Source organism: Zonotrichia leucophrys, chromosome 2 (genome assembly GCF_028769735.1).
Source record: "Zonotrichia leucophrys gambelii isolate GWCS_2022_RI chromosome 2, RI_Zleu_2.0, whole genome shotgun sequence".
Classification (NCBI taxonomy): domain Eukaryota; kingdom Metazoa; phylum Chordata; class Aves; order Passeriformes; family Passerellidae; genus Zonotrichia; species Zonotrichia leucophrys.
Genome location: NC_088171.1, coordinates 15,110,545 through 15,136,463, shown reverse-complemented (window position 1 = coordinate 15,136,463; position 25,919 = coordinate 15,110,545). Strand labels below are relative to the sequence as shown.

The window sequence follows — 25,919 nt, the reverse complement described above, 5'->3', positions numbered from 1 at the left end:
TTTTATAAAGCAAACTGCCAAATATTGTTGACAATAACATAGACATAATCTCCTCTTTTGTAAATGTTGTCATCACAGAATTCAGGAAAATTTGCCTAATTAGCCAGGAATGTTCTTCACACACCAGAGAATTCTCTTTCCTCTGCGAGGGAGGAACCAGAGACACCATCAGCGCAAGTGGGAACCACCAGACTGCAGAGGAGTTACCAGAGAAATTCCTCAAGGACCAGCCTGCTGAACAACCTTACTTAATACTTTCATTAAGCACTTGCATAGACGCTAATGAAATTCCCAAAGGACACTCAGCTGCAAGGTGTTGCCAACACAGAGGAGACTCATGCAGTGAGAGCTGAGTGACCCTGAGGACTGTGGCAGTAGAAATGGGATAGCATTTACTAGGATATTCAAAGTTGCACTTATGGAATGATAAGAAGAATTCTGCTAAAACCCAGAAGATCATTACTTGCAAATAGAAGAGAAGAATCCCAATGTATATTAGTTGGTCACAAGATAATTACAAACCATTGTGTGGTTTTGTTGGCAAAAAGACAAATTAGTTGCTAGTACTGCATGATGTATTTGGGGAAAAGAAAGAAGCATTAGCACAAGTCTAGTAATTCTGTTCCAACTGTCAAATTCAAATTCCAGCTTCTCTCATTAGAAAACAAGGTCATTTTGAACTCCCAGGAGAAATGCACATGAATGTGTATTAGAGGTCATCTCTCTTCTTCACTCTTTTCTCTCCTCCTTCTCTCATGGAACTACATTGTCCATTACAAATGGACAAGTGATTCAGGTTAACCTTGCTCTCCCCCATTATTTATTTTTCATCCATGTCTTTTCCTTATCTAGTTCATCATGTGGCATCCAAGAAGTATCAACATATTTGGGAGAATGATGTGGGGTGCAGGAATACAGCTACCCAAGTAGCTGGCTACTCAGTTCTGCTGGCAAAAGAACCCCTTATCCCAGTGCACAAGCCCAGCTGCCAAATAGCTGAAACTGGGCAAAACACTTTATTACAGTCAGTTTGGTGACCACAGTTTTGAAACCTCTGCCATTACCTTACAGCCTTTTTTAGCCATAACAACCAACCAAGTAAAATCAAATTCTTCACTGTCTTTGTCTGTAGCGAGAACCTTTGTTTCCTAAAGTAGGTAATTTGATTTAAGTAAAAAATGCCCCATTCACAAAATATTAATCAGTGTAATTTTTCCCCCTTACTTCAGTCGTACAGAGTTTAGTAGGATAATAGGTTGGATTAACCATTCTCAAGTGAATGGCCTCATGAATGTCCCAGTCTTTTTCATTATTTCCAAAGTATGTAGGATGCAGAATATGTGTGTCCTGTGTCCCACAGGCATCCTTTTTCCTGGATGTATGTCATATATCCAAAGGCATTGGAGCAGTTAAATCAACATGCTGTGCATTCTCTCTCAAAAGGCTGAAGGAAGTCCTATTGAGGCCAAAGTGTCACTCTCTCAGTGCCCATGTCATATGCAAGGCATTTTGGAGTCCTCCAGCACAAGAATATCAGCCTTGTGTGAGAAAGATAGAACTGGCTTTCAGGGCAAAGCCCCTGCCCCAGTTTGTTAGGCTCATAAAGTCTATATGTAACATTTTAGCCCTTATCTTTAGGGGTGAAATACTGCAACATTTTGTTTTTGTGTGATAAAAAAAATTTCAGTCTTAAAAAAAAAAAAAAAATCCCAGCGCCACCTCACAAAAACAATCAAGTGATTTAAAGTAACTGGAGAGTCTCAGATGTTAGATTGTTGCAATCTGAAAGTTAATGGGGGAATCTGGGCATCATTGCTCTGAGCAATCTCAGCTTAACTTCAAATGCTCTCCAAGCTGTACTCTGCTGATTGTAAAGTGTGCTGCACTGAGTTATGTCCAATACCACATTCACTTCCAGGCTGAAGTGCACTTGAAAATCTGGAAGTCTGAGGGAGCACAGAGCTAAGTTATTTAAATGATCTGCCTCTCTTACAATTTGAAACAGCTCTTCAGTTTTGAAATGATTAGGGTCCCAAGCCTGTACCATTCCAACTGATTTGAAATTATTCTAGTAGAGGCTTTTTAATATACAGTAAGTACTTCATTGTGAATAAAGTCAAGCAATGGCCTTTTACAAGAGTTCTAGGTATTTGAAGCCAAGTTAAAATTTAACATTTGTGGCTTAGGAAAATTTGATTATTTGATGCCTGACATATCAATTGCTACCAGTCACTGACCATTCAGGCCTCAGGCTTGTCCTGTCAGAAAACTTCAGGCCCCAAATTTTGCTTGGTCCTAAATTTGAGAATTCAATACACCTTCTTAACTCCAGGGCACTGAATATCCTACAGCATCCATCTTACTGCCCAGGATTAAGTCCCAAACACACAATGGATATGGACATGTACTTTCATGCCTAGAACCTGGCAGAACTCTCTCACTGGGAGAGAGGGAGACTCTGAGAGGACTTCTGATTTATTGCCTATAAGTAAGGAAGGAAATCTCATTAACACTCCTGGCTCCAGTAACTGAGAAAGACATTACTGGAGGAAGGAGGGCTCTCCTTGTTAGGGAGCATATCTCTTCACATGGATGTGCTTTCTCTCCAGGTCAGCAAATCTTTGTGTGCTCTTGCAAACTGGAACTATGTCAGCAGTAGTCCTCTCCTGGAGTCTGACAGCTCAAGTGTTCAGCACAGCTTTAAAGCCCTTGCAAAAGCAAGCTGTGACCCCAGACCTGCTGCATGCCAGGGGCTGTTTGCTCACAGGCTGATAAAGGAAAGAAGAACAACATTTCTCCATTGGTGGTTTGTGAGAAAGAAGCCGTGCAAACAAGAAAGATGAGATTAAACGACAGAGAAGCCAGAAGGGTCTCTTGGAATGTTTAGTACTAACTCTGTCAGTGAAAAAGTCCAGGACAGAGGTAGGGCTTAAGGCATTTACTTCCCTTTGACAGTTCCTTGTTGTGGCCTCTGGAGGGGAGCTGCCCCTCTCCAGGTGCATGCAAACAGAATTGCAACACTGTGCACCCCTCTGTGGTGCATAGGTATGTTTGCAAATTAAGCTCTAAATGTAACAATCTTCTCTAAGTAAGATGATAGAAATGAATTATGTAGAAACTGCATGGCACATTTTAATGGGCTGTTAAGCTCCCCCTCATTAATCACTTTGTGATGCATTTTGTTTTTGTTCCAATGGTTTTTGAAAGTTTGCTTTCTATAAAATGCAAAAAGTTGTCCATAAAACACAGATTCTAAAAGTCACTGGGACAGTTCGAAATTGAAGTGCAACCATAACAATTGCTAGTAACAACTGGAATCTGAAGGTACCAAAGTGTAGCTGTGATAAGACACAGGTCTTTTCTATTTTTCCCAGAGGAGTCAGTGCAGAGGGTAATAGCTCTGGAACAGCTGTGTCACCCGACAGGAAACTTTCTTCATCTTGAAGCTTATGTCTAGAGAGTCCACCTCTCTGTATAAGTTTCAGTCAACACAGTATGTCCTCTCCAAAGAAGTCTCCAAGTGTTAATGTGACCAGAGGAAACCCCTTTTTCTCAGATGCAGGCTACTCCAGCTATGATTGTGATGTAAGTCTTTAATAACTAGCTTTTCGTTTTGGCCTTCTTGTCCTTTTTGTTTCAAAAACTTGTGTTTCATGTTAGAGTGACTGTGAAGAAATGTGGTGTTGAAATACAGTACTTTTGAAGATGAACATCAAATGCATTTCCCTGCAATTATTTGACATTTAACGTTCTGCACATATGATAAACAAACATCTGGTATTTATTTTAGAAAATGCAAGCGATTTTGTAAGTTATTGCAAGCCTTATGGCTGTGATCTGAGATAGGCAGCTGTCTCCAAACCTGAAATCTTCACATTTCATTTCCATGACCAGACTTTCAGCTTTGACTAACAGCAGCATGTTTCAAGTTCTTTTTCTTTTTTTTCAAATTTTCACTTTCATTCAGTTTAAGAAGTATATCTCTCTTGGAAAATGATGCCTAAGGGCCTTATCCAAAACCACAGCCTTTGATAGTTGCGTGCACTGCAATGCGAATATCTTTATTTGAAAGTGCAAGTCTGGTAGCAGACTTGCCTATATGAATGGGCCCTTACCTTACCAAAATTGAGGAACATCTTGAGTGTGTATTATTTTTTTCCAAGAGAGAAATCTTCATTTTTTTTCAAAAAAGCCTGGTTTGTTCCTATTTCTAAAATGAATTTATTTCCTACAGAAGCATATTTCAAGGCACTAGCTGTTTCTACATATGAATTACTTCCTCTCTATTTATTCCACAATATCTCATAGCATCCAGGAGAAATATTCTTATTGCTGTAGCACTGTCTCCAAAAAATGCAGGTGGGTGACACATTTTTAAGACAAACATATGCAAGGACTGGCATATGCATTTTACTTGAGACCAGTTAAGGAGAAGGAAAAAAATAACATTTAGCTCTGCACAATGCATCACGTAGCAAATCTGCGCAAAGTGCTGGATAAAGAATGACACAGAACGTACACGGCTTGAAATTAATATTGCTTCTTCCTGTCATCATACATAACTGGGTTGTAGTATGGAAGACCTTATCTTCAGGATGAAAATCTGCCTTGTTAAATAAAATACAGTCATTGAGGGAGCTGTAGCAAGGGAGCAGTTTTGCCAGCTTTTAGCACTCCTACTGTAGATCTGTTCAACAGCCTGAGAAAATAAAGTACCGAGTGCTGGAGTTTGATTAACAACAGGAAGCTTTTTGTTGTGGGCATCTCTTGTGGCTTGAAAAGCTGTACAATCCATCACTTGACACAACATACCAAAGCAAATATTTTTAGAGAACCGTGTCATTTCCCTAGATAGCATACAGTGCTCTGAGTCAGATTAACTGCTGTGACGCTTCACGCTTCTGTCAAATATTTAATTAAGCAAGAGTTGATCTACTTTCTTAACACTGCTGTTGATTTGGCCAATCAAGCTTTCTCATGAGGTATATACAACTATGACTTAATTCCTTAATTTCTTAGATTGTAATGCTAAGTAGGAATGGGACAGGCTCCAGTAGAAATTCTGAAAATAGTCTAATTAATTTGGTTGGAAAATTACTTCCAAAAGTCTTCATTCTCTTGACATGAGTAGTCATTACAAGAGCACAACTCCTTGATTAATGACAGGTTGTAAATATTCATCCTGGATTTAAGTGAAAATAGTTAAGCTTATAAACTACCTCAAATCTTTGTGTAAAACTCTCAGTGATAGTTGCAGCAGCTCCAGAAAGAAGGTGGGGAGAAAATATTGCTCTTATTAAGATCTCTCCTGAAGAGACTGAAGTCTTTCTCATTGACCTTGACAGCAACATCCTGAAAGCCCCAAAAGGGAAAGCAGTGACTTGGCAAAGAACAGTTGTGCCTAACAACTATCCCCAGTCAGCTTGTTTGGCAAAATGGGGAAGCATGGAAGAAGAGATGAGAAAACATTCAAGCCAAAGACACAGGAATTCTTGGCAGCAAAAGGGAAAAGAACCTTTCTTTAGCAACTGAAATGTATATTTCTCACAATCTTCACCTTCTGCTTTAATTCCTTTCTGCAGAAGAAAAAAATGTAAGTGTAAAGATTCCCCCAACTGAAAACAAAGAATAGAGTCAAAAGATGCTATCAAGTTGAGCTACTGATGCTGTGGTCACAGAATTGAGTACAGCAGCTTTTCCCAGAAGCAGATCAGCCAGTTTCTATAGGAGAAAATTTAGGATAATGGTGAAAAAGTATAACTGATAAACATAAGAGATCCTCAGTCATCATTATGAAGCTGGTTCAAGAAGGAAAAGATGCAGAAAGCCTAAGAAAAATGAAATCCAGAAACATAAAGGAAAGAAGAAAACACAAGAAAAGAATAAAAGAAAAAGCTTCTGTGTCTCTGACAGAGAAAAGATAATGCTTGTGTGGGCTGTGTTGCATCTGGATTCATGGCACATTCTCCCACTCTTATGTTAATTTTTTTTTTGCATAAATCAGAAGCAACTAATTAAAAAAGAAATATTTAATTCTGACATGTTCTTTGAACTGGTGTTCCATCTGGTTTTGTTTGAATAGTAAAATCTGCTGTAGTCATAAAAATTGGCAAGCAGCACTCTGGTAAAGAGAAACAAAAGAGACTCAGTACAGCAGGTTAATACACTCGCATTTTAACTGGAGCCATTTCCAGAATTCAGCAAACCAAATCGCTCCAGTATGGGAACCATAAAGATCAAATGGGAAAGAGAAATGCTGCGAGGGGGCCGGGAGCGGCGCTGCCGGCGGCAGGAGCGCGGTGTGACAGCGGGCAGCGACAGCGGGGTGTGACAGCGGGGCTGGGGCACGGTGTGACAGAGGGGTGTGACAGCGGCGCTGGGGCACAGGAGCCCGGCGTGGCAGCGGGGCTGGGGCGCTGGCAGAGCCCAGTGCGCGGGCTGGGGCACGGTGTGACAGCGGGGTGTGACAGCGGGGTGTGACAGAGGGGTGTGACAGCGGAGCTGGGGCACAGCATCCCAGTGTGACAGCGGGGCTGGTGCACAGGCAGAGCCCGGTGTGACAGCGGAGTGTGACTGTGGGGCTAGGGCACAGAGCCCGGTGTGACAGCCCGGTGTGACAGAGGGGCTGGGGCACAGGGGCGGTGTGACAGCGGGGTGTGACAGCGGGGTGTGACAGCACTGGGCGCTCGCAGAGCCGGTCAGAGCCGGGCAGGAGCCGCTGCCGGGACAGACGCGCTCCCTGCGAGGGTGAGACGCGCCCAGGGCGGGCACACGCAGGGACACGGAACGATCCCCCTGGCACTCATTTGCAAGCTCCATCTCACGCCTTGATGTGGGGCTTTGATGCAGCGCCTTCGTTATTCAGAAGACTCAGAAAATACCTTTTTCCTAATTTATTTTTCTTTCTGGAACACTATTTAAAACCTGAACGCCGAGATACAATAAACTCTGATAACAAAGGGAGGAAAATGTAATCGTATTGGGTTTTCTATAGACTCTGGGATCTAAGCAATCAGCATCTTGTGCCATTCAAATCCTCACTGTAGCAATGGAGAGAAAGGCTGATTAACTCCCAGTGCTTTAGAAAAAGATTGTTTTACATCTTGCAGGAACATATCTTGCTGTGAAATATTACTTCTTTAAAATGAAAACCTTTGCTTCAGCACTACATTAACTTGCAAATGGATAACCTAAGACATGTACAATGACTTGGTCAAAAAAAAGGAGGAATGTGAATGGCCCCTTTCTCCAGCTAAGATACTTAGGAACCCTTGCTGAGCAATAAATGAGTCAGGAACGTAATACTTTTAATTAACGTTTTCTGAATACTTATTTGTAATTTACATTTAATTTTAAACCTGAGCTTAATCCTCTGATCTGGAATGAAGACAACTATTTAGTGCAGTTTGAATGTGACCTTCCCTGGTTTGTGTTAGAAACTATAGAAAAGGGAAACTCTATAGCAATACTTGCAGAACCACTCTTTTCTGAGAGAAGGACATAATAGTAGGACTTTCTTTCCCCTAAGTGTACTGAGCAACTAATGCACAAATGGGAAACAAGTAATCCAAAGCTTCTCATTCAGCCTTCTTCACATGCGAATAACCAGACTTTGGGCAGAAAAAATTGAATTTTGCCTATTCAGTTCCTTTGGTTTTTTGTGCCAGCTGCTGTGCTGTCAAAATCAGGGGGTACAGGCAGAAGGGCTTGGTTTATAATTGTGTTATTTTGAGTATAAGTACAATACTACATGTGTAAACACACAGTAATAACTTCTCCTTCCCGTTTCACAGCATGCCTATGCTAATGGCAGGAAGCTGCTATGCAAGGGATGATATGCTGTGCAAAATTAAACCTCTCCTGTCTCAGACAGCACACCTTGATGGCATAGATAGATCTGACTGTGCAATCACTGTGTTCACTGTCAGTTCCACTGAAGTAACTGGAATTTACTACACTCAGATAGTTTTGAGAGTTCAGGCTTTGGGTTTTCTATAAAAAATCACAGCAAAATGAGGAAAAAGTGCCAGTGTCTGTGATACAATACTTTTTAAGTCTAATTTCACTGGAATAGGTGTGCAACCTGTGTCACATGGAAATACATGTATTTTCTTTTGATCAGCTTTCTCATCTTGGAAAATCGGCACAGCCTCTTTAAATCAGTCATTCATCCACAGGAGTCTGCATTCATTTATTCTCTGTTAAATGGAACTGTCAGTTTTGTTGCATCAAAATTCGATTTTCTATTTCATACACATTGTATATGATGATTTTAATTTACTGCTGGGTCACCAAGCAAGTCACTGCTTTGTTACAATATGAGTTTCTGCTACCTTCTAGAAAAATGTCAGGTAGCTACAGTTAGACAGTGAGGTGAGTGTGCTGTAAATGTTTGGTGAAAAATGAGAGACAGACTGCACATGCAAAGATTATTTCACTTTTTCTGGTATGTTCCTCACAGCTCTGAGGAAATGAACACATGTAGATTAAATACTTCTGGGGCTGTGACTTGGAAACCTCACTGCTGAGAGTGGAGCTCTTGTCCTGTGCCAGAGGAGGAAGTGGGACAGCAGAAGGGATGCACAGCTCACTGACTACCAAGCCAACTTCCCCCAAGTGCTAAAGCAGCCCTGGGAGACTGGCTACCCCCAGCTCTGTCCTTCCCCCAGCAAAGCATGCCCAAAATTTAGGCAGGAAGATTTTATTTACAGGGTTTCTTTGGCCAGATAATGGTGCCTGGTTTTTGTATCCTCACTCTACCTATCTGAAAGTTACTCTATCTGCAGTTATGTAAAGAGAAAAGCTATTGATTTTAAAGTGCTGTGGCTTTTAAAAATAAACACAGGATGTATTTTCTTAGTTAAGCGTATCATGAAAGGGGGGAATCCTCCTATGGACAGCTAATATTTAAGGCCTGGTAAGAACATTTAAAAATTATTCTGTGCTATGTTAACCCTTCAGTCCATCACCTGAAGTTAATAGCATTTGCATTGGAGAAGAACCTGCTCCTGTTACAGCTGAAAAACACTTTAGTCTTTAGTGCAATAATCTGTAACCTAAATACAACCAGTTAAAATATATCCTGGTCTGATATGTGATGGGACAGATTGATCCTTTCATCATCTTCAAGAGTATCAACACCAGAAATGAGTTTAGCCTGAAGTGTTCAACACACTGCAATGAAGAGAAAGACCAGACTGCACAGGTACAGCTGGTTGGTGAAGTTATGTGTAAACAGTTCTTCCCTGATGAGAAGCCAGTTGTGCCTGAAAACAGACGAACTGGATCTCAGCTCAATGTTTGGTAAACTGTATTTTCTCTGCTAGCAGCTTTTGTTTACCAGTCAGCTTTGGAGGTTATCCTGATGCCTTTTAAAAGACTTTTTTTGAAACCTTAAATGAAAACATTAGAGAAAAAGACAAAATGAAATTAAGTGTTTCCTTTTTGAAAGGTACTTTTTTTCTGCAGGGGCAAGAAGACAAATTGCTTTCTGAAGGGCAGGTATTTACCACTTGGAAGAAATCTCATTTATCCTTTCACTCTACCTATTTTGCTACCGCTGTGAAAATGTCACCTAATGGGCAGAACAGAATTGAACTGGGACAGAAAAGCAGGATGACACAAGGGCAGGGGAGGTAAATAATAGCTCAGCCACAGAAAATCTGGAGCCTGGATGCTGGGATGGGGAAGGGCCCACAGGACTCATCAACTCTACAGCTTCATACTACTGTGCAGGTGTGGAAAGAGTGAATAAAAATGCATAATCTTCTCTGCAAAGCACTCAGCAGCACCTCTCATTTCCAGCCCAGGCTGGGCCCCACGAGAGCAGAGACCTTTAGCTCAGTAATAACTCTGCTTATTAGAACACACCTCAGCTGTGTGCTCCTAGCCAAGGCTCTGTTTCCAGCCACTGCCCTTAGTCACTTAACTTCCAGCCCTGAGCTTTACCTCACCCTAGTCTGACACCTGCCTAGTCTCGTAGATTAATTTATTTCTGCCAGACCCAGAAAAATCTCCCTCTGAGATGCCTTCCTTCACATCTGCACAAGGTCCTGGCTGTTGCTGTTGTTTAAGATGTGTTGTTTGGTACTGGGTAGGCGAAGCTGCCTCAGCCCCCACAGGGTCTGCAAACCACCTGGGAGAGAGCAGAGAGCTCCCCTACCCAGCAGAATGGCACAAACAACTGATTTCTTGGCGTGATGGCAATTTAAAACCCAGAAAAACAGAACAAGTATTTTGAGTCAAGCCAAACATCTGAACCCGGTGAATGGGAAAAATAAAAACAAAAACAAAAAGAGAGAGAAGAACCACTTTGTACAAAGTGGATTTAATTTCTGTGAAATAAAGAAGAATAAGATGTGATGAAAAAAAGAACAAAAATGAAATTAAACAAGCCAGTGGTTGTTAGTTTAAAACTAGTCTTAGTTTAGATTTAAAGATTTTAATTTCTTTCCCTCCTGGAACCAACTAGTGAAAGTGGGATAAATGTACAAAATTATTTCAGTAGTTGCTGAATCAGTGCTTTTGGTGGACACATTTTGAATTCGCTATCTCAGCTCTAAAGGGCCATCTGTCTCACAGCCATTGAGGGGATGTAGGGCTGGACTGGGAAGAGGATGCATAGGTAATTACAGAGCCACATACAAACCACTCAGATCTCTGCACAGTGGATTCCCTGAAAAAAATGAAACTATTATAATGATTAGGCTGGCAGTGGGGGCTCAGAGGGGCTCTGCTTCTGCTGCTCCTCCATATGTTGCACTCAGGATTGCTTGAAGCCACACAGGACTCCCCTCTGTATTAGGCCTGATGTTGAAACATTTCAGAGGGAGGTAGAGAGGATTTTCTTCTGAACTGCATTTTGCACCTGCACTACCAGAGCAATAAGGCAGCCAATGGTTTTGCACAGTTCTCTGAGCATCTCTCCAGCCTCCCCAGAGTGATAAATCTATGGCTGGGAACTTTCTGGTACTAAAATAGCTCTTAAAGCACTTTGAATAATCAAAAAACCTTCATACTTTGTAGGGCTCTTTTATTTCTCCCTCTCCGTCTAGTTTAATTTCAGTACTTGCCTTTGTGAAACTCTACCATTTATTCCCATGTCACAGTAAATAAAGGTATGAATGTATCCTGCTGGGTCAATTAACCCTGGTTCTGTGCTGTGTCACAGTCTGTGCTGGCTGTGATTTCCAGAAAGGAATATTCTTTTGTCATTCTTTGCCCATGTGCAAAGCATGTTAAGACCGCTAAGATAACTGTAACACTTTTCTACACAAAGCTAACTCTGCTTTTTGTGATTTCTGGAGTGCAGTTATGAACTGTAAAATGACATGAACTAAATTCATGACTTATAATCTAAAGTGGCAGAGAAGACAAAGGACTGACAGTTTCTGTGCTTTAATGTCAGTGTGCTCCCTAATGATGGGCAAGCCCCACCACAAAGCCTTGAACTCCCGCTCTTAGGTTGTTCTTCAAAGGCCAGGAAAACTGGGAGGCTGAGATTTCCCAGTTTTCATGCTATTCTACACAGTAATATGCTGCACTTCACTTCTGCACCAAACTCCAAAAGAAACAGAAATAATAATAAAAATAACAAGCACTGTTGACTAGCGCATCCATGGCTTTTTATGTGAAGTACTTAAATAAGCTTGCTGGGCAAAGTCAGCCTAAACATCTGCCTGATGTAAGAATAAACCTGTTAATGAAATGAATGTGCTGTGCAGCAGCAAATATAAATATGTTTTTTAAGTGAATACCTGATAAGGAAATCAGCTGTGACACAGATGAAAGGTCAAGACACCAAATGATGAACTGCAATTATTTTCAGAAGTGATATGGAAATAAATCAGTATTAATCTATATACCAGTTCACATCAGTGATGTATGCTCCTGGGTTACACTTACAAAGGACCAAATAATGAAGAATGTAGGTTAAAAACTGAAGGAATGAAGACAAATGTGGAAGGCAAATTCCATTTCAGAGCTCCCTCTCAATTCTGGTGAAGTCGTGTATACAGAGAAATGCTTTAAATCAATGGGAGTATATTTTCCTTGCACAGCAGAGTTAGTGTTAAATAAACAACTGATATTTCAATCAGTGAAGGAAGGGGGGATCTCCCAGGATGTTTTTGAGGAGCCCTATTGTTACCTCTCTGGCCTTTCTCCAGACTCCTGAATGCTGAAAAATGCAGAGGGAGAATTTTGTGCCAGATCAGCTGACACTGCTCGGACTGACTGGTCTAGAGGTCTCAAATTACTGCAGGGGTTGTGAGTGCCAAAGGGCTGGGTGGGCACTGAGATAGGGACTGGCAGGCAGAGGCCAGAGGGAGCCTGGTGCTCCCTGTCAGGTCTGTGTCCTGCTGAAAAACCCAGCAGTATAAGTTCGGGCTGGTTTGGCTGGATTTGTGTCATATTAGCCAGAACACACAATAAGGAGTTCATCTTAGTGTAAAGCCCTATGACAGCCGCAGAATGACAGATAATGCTCAATCCAGAGCATACTGTCTACTTATGTTAACCCCCTGTTAATGGTTCCGAACAAATCTGAACCTGGCAGAGTCTGTTTATGCCATACTAATGCTTTTTGGTTTATGGCTGCAAAGTTTTGATCTGATACCAGGATTCTTAAAGCTGGATTTATGGTTTTCTCCTACCCCAGACATAATGTGAACTGAACATCTCGTGTTGTTAACAAACACATTTTGGTCTCTGGGCAAGCTGGAGCTCTCACTCACTGTTACAGGATGAGAGAAAAATTGTGCCACCCAGAAACTGCCATCCAGCTTGGTGGGAGTACAAAGATCTGTGTTATATGCATTAGAAGAAACATTTTGATAGAAAACATACAGATCCTGCAGTAAAAGCACCCAAAAGGTGTTGCTCCTTGTGGGTTTGAAAACCCAGCCCGTGATGAGGATTGATGGCAGCCCGGGTTCCCAGTGACCCTGGTAATAGGCAATCAGTCTCCCCTCAAAGCCACACACGTGGGTCTCAAGTGTCCCTGTGGGGGCTCCTCTGGAGCTCCCCCTGCTCCTGCCCTGGGGCTGCTGGCCCCAGCCCATGGGCCATCCCTGAGCCACAAGGTCCTGCCATGCACAATGGCCCGTGGCTCCTCCTCAGAGGAAAAATAAGATGCAAAAAGACCCCTAAGTATAAAGATTTCACATGTTATTTTTTCAGATAAGTGTAAATGTAACTGCTTTCTTAAATGTGAGCATTAAATCTACTCTGTAAAAACACAATTACTGCTGCCATGGCAGGCATCACTTGTCCCTTTTGAAGGAATGCCTTGAAAATGCAATCATAAAATCCTTGTGCATTATGGATTTCATTAACATTGTACTCCCCTAGGATTCCCAATTGCACAATAACAGGAGTTCTTTAAATTTTAAATACCACAGACAGGAACAATTTCACTAAAACCAGATGTGAAACCCTTGCATGGGCCTTCTTACTGGTACTAAGTACTGAAACTGGCTGGTAATTGATACCTATTAACATGTTTGTTGTTCAGATTACAGAAATGGAAACACTATACTATTTTTCCTGTGAAAGGACACGTTAATGAGGGACAATGACTTACATCGCAATGGCAGTTCCCTGCTCTTGATTAAATTAAAGGTCTGGTTTTATGTTTTATTTTAAATTATGCCATTTCAAAATGAAGGGCAGTCAAGTGTGTGAAACATAAGTGCAATAAACAAGTAGGCTGAGCTTAAGGTTGGGATGCTAATAACATCCCATATAACAATAAACTACCTTCACACATATTTTTGGCAGCCCTTGTTCCCTCATGCATATCTTTATTCCATTCATATTGGAAAATTCACAGACTTATTAATGTGTTTTTAAAGAAGAAATTCAATCTAGAGTGACTCTGTTTCTGATTAAGGAATCACTCCAAAGCTTGTGTTAGTTGAGCAATTTTCAAAGTGTGTCTGAGGGTAAAAATAAAATGGAGAAAGCACGGGGCAGACTTGCAGTGTGACTGTACTATGGTTATTTTAAATCTAAGCTTTGAAACTGATTTTCAAATAACAAAGGAAAGGAAGGGAAAGGCAACTTTCACTTAACAGAGCCCTGTAAGCAGGTGGAACTCAGATGGACTCAGGAGTTCATACCTGTCAGCCACAAAGGAGCAATCTAGCTTTTCCACAAATGAATAGTATTCAGGTCCACAGATGGAACTCATGTAAATCCATTACTAATAACGAGCCAACACTATTTTCCTAATTATTTTCATCAAAATGCTCCAAAAGACCTCAACAGCTCATAGGAGACAATAATATCTCATGCCCTCTAGATGTCCTCTAGAGATGCCAATCTCCTTTGGTTGATACTCAAGGAGGTTTTCTGTTTCTTTTGTCTTAACAAAAACATTAACCTTGAAGGGAGAGGCAAAAGGAAGAGAAAGGAGAACTATAATATTTCCCCTATACAAAGAAACCCCTACACACTGAGGAAATTAATATGTGGAGTTGAATTTTCAAGCTGTTCTGCCCGTGTATGGCTGTACATAGCTCATATAGATGCCCTAGTTGCATATGCACATTAGCAGCTCAAAGACAGATATCTCTATTTAACCAGCTGCAGTGTTTGTGTAGGTAAAGAAACCTGCAATTATGAAAAAATTAATGGTTAACTGATACACACAAAACTTCTGTCTCTCAGACAAGGGCATATAGGCAGAAATTTTCACTTTGAAAGTTCTAAGTTCAGCATTGCTGTATCCTTCAGCTTTGTTTTTTGCTGTTGAATATCTTTTAGAGTTCTGCACTGTGCAGCAAAAATCCATTTATGCTGCACTGCACAAAAGCAAATACTTCACATAAATGACTAGTTTACAATAGCATGCACAACAAAGCAGAACAAAGTAACCTCAGTCCTTCACATACAAGTGCCTTCCTGCTTTTTATAAAATATTACAATTTTTTTTTCCTATGGATAATTTCAGAGTACTTTATCAGTTACATGTCCTTGGTTATTTGTCTGTAAGCACTTATGGAGGTGAACATCTGTTCCCAGGGATATTTGTACAGAGGAAACATGGGACTTCAATATTTTATCCAGACACAAATTCACAACATGCACTTACTGCCAGTAGCATCAAGACTTTGTAGAAGATGGGGCTTCATATGCACAAGGACCCCCTTATTGAGGTTTCTGGGGGTCCAAAGCCCTTAGCACTCATCACAAGATGGTCAATTAAAAGGAAGGCATTTAGAACACAGTTGGAAGTTTGAATTATCAATGTCATGTAGAACTAAACCACAATAAAATAAGCATAATCAGAGCCAAATAAGAATTATCAGAGCCAAAGATAAGTTGTTGCACCTTGTGAAAGGGGATGATATACTGAATGTCTGAACTCGCTCAGTTCCTTCTGCTGCACAGGTTGTGCTCTGCAGCGCGTGTAAAGCATCTCTACACAACACAGTGAATCTTCAGGCAAGAATTGCAGGCTCATTCTGCCAACAGGACACAGCTACAGCCTAATTGCTCTGTGATGAAATCTGCCTTGGGGATGCCGGCCCCTCCACTTGGGCCCCAGGCAGTGAACTAATCCAGGGCACTGCTCAGGACAATGGTTCCTGCTGCCCTTTCCAGACCAGGGGCTGGGTGAAGAAGGTGAGAGCTGTGGCATGAGCAGCACAGCATGCAAATAACCACCAGCTTCTGGGCGGATGTGGTAGCTGAAGGCAGCAAAAAGCTGCTAAACATTATGCTCAGTGTTTTTTTCAGCCCCTGAGCACCCTGGTTTATGGCAGGAGGAAAAGGAGGCTGAGAAATTCACGTGCAGGAGGCCTGAGGTACCCTGAGCTGTTTTAAGCATAAAACCTGGATTAGTTTGAATTCTGTTATGTCTGTTATTGAAGAAGTTTATGGTCAAAAGAAGTCCTTTGAAACTTTTTCTCAGAAAGATCTAGTTCTAAGTGAAAGGATTAAGATATATATATATATATAGGCAACATAGAGGTACGTAGTTATCATAACTTAATAAAGTTAATAAGCGCACAGAACACATGAATGAGATTTCACTAACTCTCTTGTTTTGATTATCTGGTCATAAATGTGCAAGTGACAGCAGAAAAGAAGGAAACAAAGGAAAAGTGGCGGCCCTGCGAGCAGATGAAACATGGAATTTGATTCTGATGCATTCCACCCTTTTTCCATGTGCATTCCATGGATTGCAAGTGGCAATGATTAATAACAAGCCTTGCACTTAGATAAGGTTGAGGAGATTTTAGTGTTTATTCCTAAATAATGAAAAAGGATCAACAAATTTTATTTCTTTTTGCCACTCTGAAGTCTGATTAGGTCCATTGTACTCGACTGCCAAGAGCTCAGGATGCACAGGGGCCCCCAAGCAGGACACCTGAGAGTCCCGTGGTGTGCCAGGGATCAGAAATGAAAGATTTCCCCCTCTTTCTTCCCTTTACTAACCACTACTCAACATGTTTTTGAGCTTTCTTGCAAACATCAAACCTCACAGGAAACATCAGTGTGAACACTTGTATGAAAGGCTAATAAGGCATTGTTTTCATATGTCAGTTAGTAATTTCCTATAGAAAATAACAGAAGTAGGAGGAATGTCTCAAATCTATGAACAAGTTTTCAGTATTAGTAATATAACATGCTTAAGCATTTCCCTTAGCTTTTGCCAACAGAAATAGATTCTGGGTTTCAGGTAAGTAGTGTAAGTTAACTTAAAATTGAGGAAAATCAATGTTTTTCCATATAATGATATTAACACTTCCCTGCCAGTATAGTTTTTTTTGCACACAGTAATTGATATGAATAATCTGAACCTGTTCAGTAGTTATGTACCATTCAGCTATGGACCTGATGAAATGTAACAAACAAGTCCAAAGAGACTGACTGAACTCAAGGAGCCTCTTCCTTCATGGTAACAAATGTTTGCAGGAGCAAAGCCAGGACAGCACATCCTGGTAATGAATGTTGTGTTTAAGGATGTGGAAGAATAGCCACCAGACAGAGACCATTGAGCTCATTCTGTGAGTAACACATTCTAGAAGGGACATAGGTCTTCTGAGGTGAAATCTGAGTGCATGAAAACACCACATTGTATTAATGCTTAACTGTAATCAGCTAGAGACATAGCACATGCTCAGTTTACTGGGACATTCCACTTTAAGTGCATGTTAAACTAATATTGACTTTTCCACTAAACCAAAATCTCTGTTATTTGTGCCCAGAAGACTGCAAAAACAATAGATGTGGGAAGCAGAAGAATTAATCTTCCTGACCTTTTCTTTTTCTATGCCTTTGGGAGTAAGTCTTTTTTAGTCTATCTAATGGGGAATATGAGCTATTCCCTTGCAACGATTCTTAAATTATGTAAAAGTACTTCCCCGTGTTATTATTTTTTTCTTTCTTTTGCCTTCTCCTCATCCAATAAACTCCACAGAGTATTATTAATAACATCTTTAAAATGTTATCTTTTTACCTGTATCCATTCTCTGATAGAGTCTTCCCCTGGGGTCCATCCATTCTCAGGGTAATTTAGCCGGGACCTTTCTGAAGACCAGATAGCGCTGTACTGGGAGGAGACAGTGATTTGATCAGAGTGAATCTCTCCTGACTCCATGCCTAGTGGTTCCATGCACTGGAAATCTGGAGAAAAATAAATTACCATCATTATTATGGTCAGCTTTTGGATTTAGACTTTGAATAATAAGAACATTTTACCTGCTTTGAATATGAATATCTAAAGAATTTATTGTTATGTGACTTTGAATACTTTAGCAACTTTAAGTGAGGCAGTGTTGAGCTTATGGTGTCATTCTTAATACTGCCATTTGAGTTGCCATGGCAATTCCTGCAATAATAATGCTATACAAATATTTTAGCCCAGTATTGTGGCCATTTCAGTACAGGACAATTGAAGAGCCTATCTTAGGCTAGCACAGACACTCCTGTGGATTCATAATACAGAACAATCTCTGTTCACCTCAAAATTATGCAAAAACCCAGAAAAGACAAATTAGATGACTTTATGAAATAATTTGATTTTTAAACTATTTACTTCAGTACAAAAAATATAAAATGCTTTAAAAATATTATTCAAATTTTAACCGTTCTTTTTGGATTCTGGACATTGGAATGAACTTGATGAACAAAATTTGAATTCAGGCCACAAAATTATTGACCTAAGGAAATTACCAGCTCTTCTGTAATGTGGTGCATTGCAAATGAGTTGATCATCTCCATTCAATCTCTTTTTGTTTACACAAAAATTACCTAGCTAATTTAGAATCAATTGACTTCCTAATCACTATGGTGAGTTCAAAGGTTGGTAGGGCAGAGTGACTCAATTCTTCTCTCAATCTTTAAAAATAAAGGCTCCAACCCATACCAAGGGAAGAGAAGCCACTAGCTTCAGACAGATCCTCACACCCAGGTGCTCCTGGGCCTTCATGTCAATACAAGGGCACCCCAGTACAAGGGCAAGAGAAAAAAAAAACCCATGTGCCCATGCTTCTGTTCAAGGACTTCACACTATGAAATAGAATTAATTCCTTTATTAGAAATTAAGCTGACATAACTCTGTGAAACGGAGTTGGATATATGTTGGATATATGCTCCTTTTCATTGAACCTTCTCTGGAGCTGATGTTTCTCTAGTAGGGGTGGGTGCTGAGCTGAAAATTTCAACAACCACGAGTTGGAAAACTGAGTTTTAAACAAATGAAGTTTAGTGTTTTCAATGAAAATTAAAGTATTGTGGAAAAAAAAAAGCTTAAATCTTTTATCAGAGATCCAGAAATTTACATTCAGAAATGTTACCAGGTTATTTTATAGGAACTGTAGTTGGGGCTTCCCATAACTCAATTATACCAGCAGCATTTCCTGTGGAATAGGACCCTCTCCCCCATTCTGTGCTGCTTCCATGTATTAGGTACATGGTGAAGTACTGAAGCTGAACTACAGCAGGGTAAGGCTCAAAGGCAAGGAACTTCTGCCTGAAACCTACAGGGAAGCCATGAGGCACTACAGGGAATGCAAAACATGATAGGGGGGAGTAATATCAAAATACCAAAAAAGTGTCTAGTTTGATCCAGACACTTTGGCTTGCCCTGTAGTCTACTGAGAGGGACAAGGAGCTCCTGGGGACACCTCACACAACTGGGATAATTAGGTTGGGCTGTCCTCTGGAGGTGACCAGGCAACACAAAGAGTAAGGGTGGCTGAAATTAAACGAGAGAATTCGCTTCTCTGTCTAAGTCTGCAGCATGTAAAATGCTTCGTCTTGTCATCCAAAAGGGTTTTCATACACACCAACTTCTGTTCTGCTGTCCTGTGTTTAAGAGCTGAAGGCATCTCAGCATAGCAGATATCATTAATTCTGACTTCAGAGTGATGGTGCATCTACGGCCTGGGGAGGGTGGTTGTGCAGGAGGGGGACATGGGGGACACAGGCTGTTTGTGCTAGTTATGAAGGGATGGGAGCAGCACCTCCATAGGGAGAAAACAAACTAGCTGAAGGTGCAATGCTTCCCATCCACAGAGGCTGTGAGTCCCCCATTCCTTCTTCCTCCCTACATGTGTGTAAGAAAGCTCTTAAAAAGGCACAGAGTGGAGGAGAGATACGGAGTTACAGTTAAATTTTCAGTTTACTCATTTTTCTTTTGTCCCTTTTTTCACTAAACAAGTACATCAAATCGGTATGAATCTGCTCAAAACTCAGTAAAGACACAGAAAGGAGAGGGACTTTGATATGAAGTGTTTGTTTTATCATTGAGGAAAGCAATGAAATCTGCAAGGACATGGTGTAACACAGCGTGTTATTTTCCTGTTTCCCTCACTTCATTTCATTCTCTGTCCAAAGGGTAAGCATGAAAAGGAGTCAACTGAGAAAAAAATATGAGACAGAGAACAAAGCTTAGCTAGCTTATGAAATGGTTTAACAAGAGCACATATATTAAATGGGTCCTTTTTATTCAAGAAATCGATCATCAAAGCTTATTCCATGTAATAAAAGGAGGCTTTGGATAGTGCATTCATTGTTCATGTTTCATTGTTTTAATGCAAGTGTTCAATTGCTCTGCATTCCTGCCTTTCCTTGGTCAGCACAGTTTTCCACAATAATTATCCCAACTTCCTGGCAATACAGTGGAATAAAACTGTAAGGAGAATTCTGCTCCTTGCACTTCTTTTCAAAGGGCAGCTGTTCTTAAAAATAAAAGAAAAAAAAGAAAAAAGGAAAACAGAACCAATCTTTCTCTACACTCTTATTTATTTAAGGTTTCTTTAAAGCTTCAGACAACACCTGGTGTGCAAGAAGACATAACAGAGAGCATTTTCCAAGAAGCTCTGCGGGGTAGATAAATACTGACCTTCTGAGACAGTGCTCTGTGACACACTGTAGTTTGCTGAGAAGCCTTCCTTTGCTATTGCACTGTCAGTGTAGAATACCATTGAAAGGATCCCCGTGGAAGAGCGGACACGTCCTGGGTTGTTTTGCCCACAATAACGCCCGATGTGTGGGCCAACTGCAAAGAAACAGGATACAATAGTAAACTGCCAGGGCTGCTCTGACAATAGGTGCCACTACAATATCCTCCCAAAGACAGTCCCTCAGCAGGAAATGGTCAACCTCTGTAGCAGCTCAAAATAACAATGCCATCAATAATTTAGCGATGAACAATAAATTGTTTATCCTACCCTGGCAATCGTACTTCTAAAATGCTCCAGATAGCACTCCATGAACCTCTGAAAATGTACAGACCCAGGATTTAGAAGAGTGTCCTTCAAAGTGTGCAGAGAGGGCAATGATGCATAAAATTACTCATACAAAGCACCATAAGTATTTTCCAAAGTTTGATTGAAGCACCAATTTATGACAAGAGCAACTGAATGGCCTGATTTGCCAACCTAGTACATACACAAGATGCTGTGAGGAGTTCAAACAGTGCTTACAGGTTTTATGCTCTATACAGCTGATGATCTGTTAATTTAATCTCAAACTTTGAAAACATTTTTAACTCATATTGAGGCTATGACCAATGACTCTTCATCCCCCTTGATTTAGGCTTTCAAACCCCATAGCTCTTTTGCCCATATGGCCAATATTAAGGAATATTGTAAAAGAATTAGAGAGTGAAATCTTAATCCTTTCAAAAGAGCAAGAATTTCTTAAGTATATCTTCATGTCACAGAATACACACACATACACAGTTACATGATCTCTCTTCATGTTAACACTGTATAAACCAGATTTTGGTATTTTTCAACATTTCCTGGGCAGTGAGATAATTTTTTTCCTTAATTAAGCTACTCAATTCACAACCAACATATGTGGCCTTCTAGCACTTGAGCATTCCCTACAGATAGGTCCTTAGGCTGTGGAATGGTGGTACATCTGTGCTTACAAACAATAAGAGAAGATAATGCTAAAACCCACCCATGGAGTCAATCATGAAAATAATCATGAGGCGCCATTCTAATGCTTGCACCACTGGCTTTCCAGGCTTAAATTAACACCTTGTCATTTCTCTAGGAAGTCCATTACACTTTCAATTTAAAATGTAAAATGTTTAGATATCCTAATTATTCACAGTTCAAAGAAAATCTACAGCTAACATAATTTTCTAGTCCTTTATTGGCATTTTCCAACAAGTTAAACAGCACCAGCTTGGAATAACTTAATACTTACTTATGTAAGCTACACATTTCTGTAAGACCCTAGGGTTGCCAGAAAGAGGGAGCTCAGATGTTACAGCTCTTGTTGCCAGCATGTGCTTTTCTATCCATACTCTGGCCACAGTTACTCTTCAGTTGCCTTGGCAATCCCATGGCATTTGAAATACCTGCCAATTCAGACTTTTTCCACTAAGGTTGTTGTTCCATGCAGCATTGACAGAATGAAACATCCTATACAGGATATGAATTGAATTCTTCCTCATCCTAGATATCATTGAAGCTTCATGGTTTTATTTTTCAGAGAGAGAAATTTGTTTAGACTGGTACCATTAGTGGCTTTTAAAAAATATAAAATAATGCCCGTGCTGCAGGTTTATGGTTCTTTTTTTTTTGTTGTTTTCTTTGCATTTTCTGTGTGCAAACAGCTCTGATCCTGCTCTTTCTCAGAATGGCTTTCAAGATTATTGCTGCTGATGGTGCTCTGAGCTGCAAGAATATAAGGAGGATAAGGCTACCATGTTATGGTGCTCTGAGCCTCCCTCCTCCCATTTCCTGTAGGGAAGCCTCTTTGAAAGGACAAACAGAAGAGAACTTTGTTTAAAGCAGACAGGCTTTAAGATTCCCCATGACTCACTGGTTTATAATTTTTAAGACATATTTAGTGATTATGCATTTGAGTCCTCAACAGATTGGCCCTGCCATCACAGTACTATTCCCTTTGCCAGCTATGTGGATGCAAGTGCCAAAAATGTGCAGAATATGACACAAAGAGGTATTGAATTTTTTTGCGCAACGTGTAAACCTTAGCCTGCTGAGCTAATACGATATTGATCTGAGCACAACTGGGTGAAATAGAAATTCTCCTTCTTCCATAAATAGCTAACACAAAGTTCCTCCCTTCTATTCTTTTTTTCATTCAAGTATTGGAAACTTTTGAATGACAATAAATTATCAAATATTTCATGTGTCACCACATCAAATAAATGCTGTGCAGGAAACCCATCTGAGGAATCATTCAGGGTTGAGACTGCTGTCTGTTTAGGCAGACTATGCCACTGGTTATGTTTTACCATCTTCCTGACAATTCCTTAGGAAATGAGATGGGATTTCATATTAGACTGTGTAGAGTTCTAAATGGGAATTTTGGGGCAGAAGGTGTTGAAAAGTCCCTAGGCCAGCCTCTAACTGTGGACCATCCTGTTGCTATGACAGCTTCCCTCAGTACGGGATACTCCAAATGTCACTTGGATTATGTTCTCACTCAAGGATGCTTCTATACTACCTGCAGAACAAAGGCATTTCAGTGAGCCAGCCACCTCATCTGGCTGCCCATGCTGTAGCAACTTCTGAGACCTTGGCTCCTCTTTTCACTGACACAGTATTATACAGTGGAAAACAGTCACTTTCTGGTTAAAAGATGGAGGGACAACTAAGAAACCTATTTTGCATGTGTTTGCCAAAATGCAGAATCTAATTCTATAGCTTGAATAAATCCTTGATTAGCCTCAATAAGTATTTTGTAAGGTTTACAGATCAGAGTGCAGAATATATAGTAAGTGGCTGGTGGTTCAAGACCAAACAGAAACTTTATCCTTACTGATTCTTCTTTTCTTTACTACTGTTTTCCCTTCTGCACGAAAATATTGATATGAGGAAATTCTAAATATTACTGAAATACACATTTACGCATTTAGCTGAAATATTAGCTTTTGGAATTAGGCTAAGAATGCTCCCCCAAAAAAACCAAAAGCAAGGAAAAAAAGTATATCAGACTTCTAAAATATTAAAACAAATGTTATGTTAAGTAGCCATGTATTTAATTTTCAAGCTTTTTTTTATAAGCTTGCACGTATGTTGTGGACAGTATTTTCACATCACTATGATTTTTATTGAAAAAACATTTGCACACAATTTAGGATGCTGAAGAAGAAACAACCAAAAAATTAATTCCATCTTTGCATTCCAGCAGTCAACTACACTGAGCTTGTGTATGCTCTTAGATCTTAATGGCTTCTCACAAGAGTGTAGAAAGCAACCACAACAGGAGAAACACACTTAGATTAATAGCAACCTTCATTTGCACTGATGTTAATGACTGCAGTAAAGCATTCTGCTTTGCTCTGTGATTCAGTGGAAGCTCTTGTGGTATTGACTGAAGCAGCAATGCTTAGGCTGTGGTTCTCAAACCATATGTAAACTTCTTTAAATTACGTTTGAGCTCTAGTAGACAGCCTATAGAGCTTCAAAGAGAGCTGCATGATGAATATGTGCAATTCATCACTAAAGCTAGTCCTCCTCTTGAGTGGGCTATTTTTCTTCAAAGTCATCAATGGAGTGCTCTCAGCAGATGCTGGCTGAGATATATCTGTGCCTTGGGCAAAGATATTTTTGGTATCTAGCTTATTCATGCAAAATCACATCTTTCTGTTCTGAAATCTACTCATGTTCCTGCTCTGAATCCACCTGTTATCTCTTTCAAACCACAGTCCCTTTTCTGTACAATATTTGCAACAAGCACCTGTAGTTCTCAGATATTCCTCAACAGGGTGTTTTCCACGAAACAAAATGCCAGGTCTGAGACATTCCTGAATGCCTAGCATTCCCCTCTTGAAACAGCAAAACACTTATACCACTGTTTAACTTCAGTCCTGTAAGGGTCCTTGGCGAATTCCTTTTGAAGGCAATCTAACTGTTCACATGCTTCAAAGATAAGCACGTATTTTGTAGAACCAAGTAGCAAATACTCAGCACTTGCCAGCTTCAATCCACTGAAAGGACAGCCAGGTAGGCTGAGGACTCCATGACTGTGACAGAGCATTTCAGGATTTACGTCTTTTTGAATGACTGCTACAGTTGCTGTCAAATTCTCTAACAGAAAATTGTTTTCCATCAGAGAAATAGAAATTATGTAGAGGTAAAATGTAAATGTAAGCTTACTGACTTTGACATATCCTTTTAAACATCATTGTGAAAAATTGTTTAAAAGACCATTTCTCTTCTCTACTTTTTTGCTTTTTGAGGGGGGAAGGAAGGAAAATATAATCCCAACTGTATAAAACAGTAAATTTATTTTCTGCTGTTCTCTATGGACTGTAGCTTATTAAATTCTATAGTGGAAACATTTTCTACTTATGTTGGGTTTCATCTGCTCTAACTTAGGCTGAAGTTTACATCTGAGTTAGGGATTCATAGCTTTCACTACAGTCAACGAGACAAGACACTGCAGAGGTCCTTTAGTTGTGTCCTAAAGTAGATGTTCGGACAGGACAGAGTGGGATGCTGTTCCCTGCTGGGAACAGAGGGACCAGCTGTGCCTGGCTCAAATGCTCATGCCTGTTTTCCAGAGATGCATGTTCAGGGGGCTGTCCACCTAATTCTGCTGTAGTTGAGATAACAACTGTTTTCCAAAAAACTGTTCTCTGTCTCCTATTACAATACTGCCATCATCCCAGGAAGACACAGCTGTGATGCTGTGAAGCAGGGGATGTGAACTGATGAATAAAAATTTTTTCCATATATGAAAAAACCCTTCTGTCACATTTATATCACTGCAATAGCAGCTTTAACACAACTGGGCATGTGAGCAGCAATGCATTACAACAAAGAAAAATGACTTCATTTTCTGTGGATATATCACTAAACAGAGTGGGCCAGGGGACACCCTCTGGGCCTGCAGCCAGTCACAGGGACTGCTCCTGGGACCAGACTAAGAGAGGGACACAACTTGTCCCTATGGGGCTCTTATACTGGCTGGCCATGTCCAGCTTGCCTGTTCAGAATGATCCCTGGCTTTCACTGTCCTCCAAATCATGCTTAGGAATTTCTTGGGAAAGTGCAAATTGACTTGTGCTAAAACTGTGCAAGGGAGTACATCAGCAAATTAGAAGTGCACACAACCATATTAGTTAATATCAGTTAATGCAGAATACTTTTGCTCAGACTAAAGGGAAAGGGACAAATGGCTCAAAGACTCACTCCCTCCATCAAAGGAAGCCATACTGTCTAATTACCATTGTGTAGAAATTTACTATTTTCATGCGGATACAAGTTAGATTTCTTTTTCCTCAGATACTCTCTCTCTATATATATTCTCCAGTATCCAGACATTCTCTGTCTTGAACTGAAGTTCAAGGCCAGGTTGTACCAGTGGTTTCCTGTGCCAGCTTTGCTCTTCAGTTGAAATAGTTCTCCCTCCCAGGGATTCATCCTGTGATGCATTTATAGAAAAGCAATCACATTCCCTCTTTCTTTGTAGTG

At 40.4% G+C, this 25,919-nt stretch overlaps 1 protein-coding gene across 3 annotated transcripts in view; it reads right to left on the bottom strand.

The window, feature by feature from the left end:
• NRP1 (neuropilin 1) overlaps positions 1-25,919 on the bottom strand; it is a 115,375-nt gene that overhangs the window by 34,051 nt on the left and 55,405 nt on the right. For all 3 annotated transcript variants that reach the window (XM_064703986.1, XM_064703985.1, XM_064703987.1), the window contains exons 7-8: positions 20,357-20,512; positions 17,468-17,634 (exon numbers count right to left, since the gene is read on the bottom strand). In XM_064703986.1, the coding sequence (XP_064560056.1) occupies positions 17,468-17,634; positions 20,357-20,512 (323 nt within the window). The remainder of the gene's footprint in view (positions 1-17,467; positions 17,635-20,356; positions 20,513-25,919) is intronic.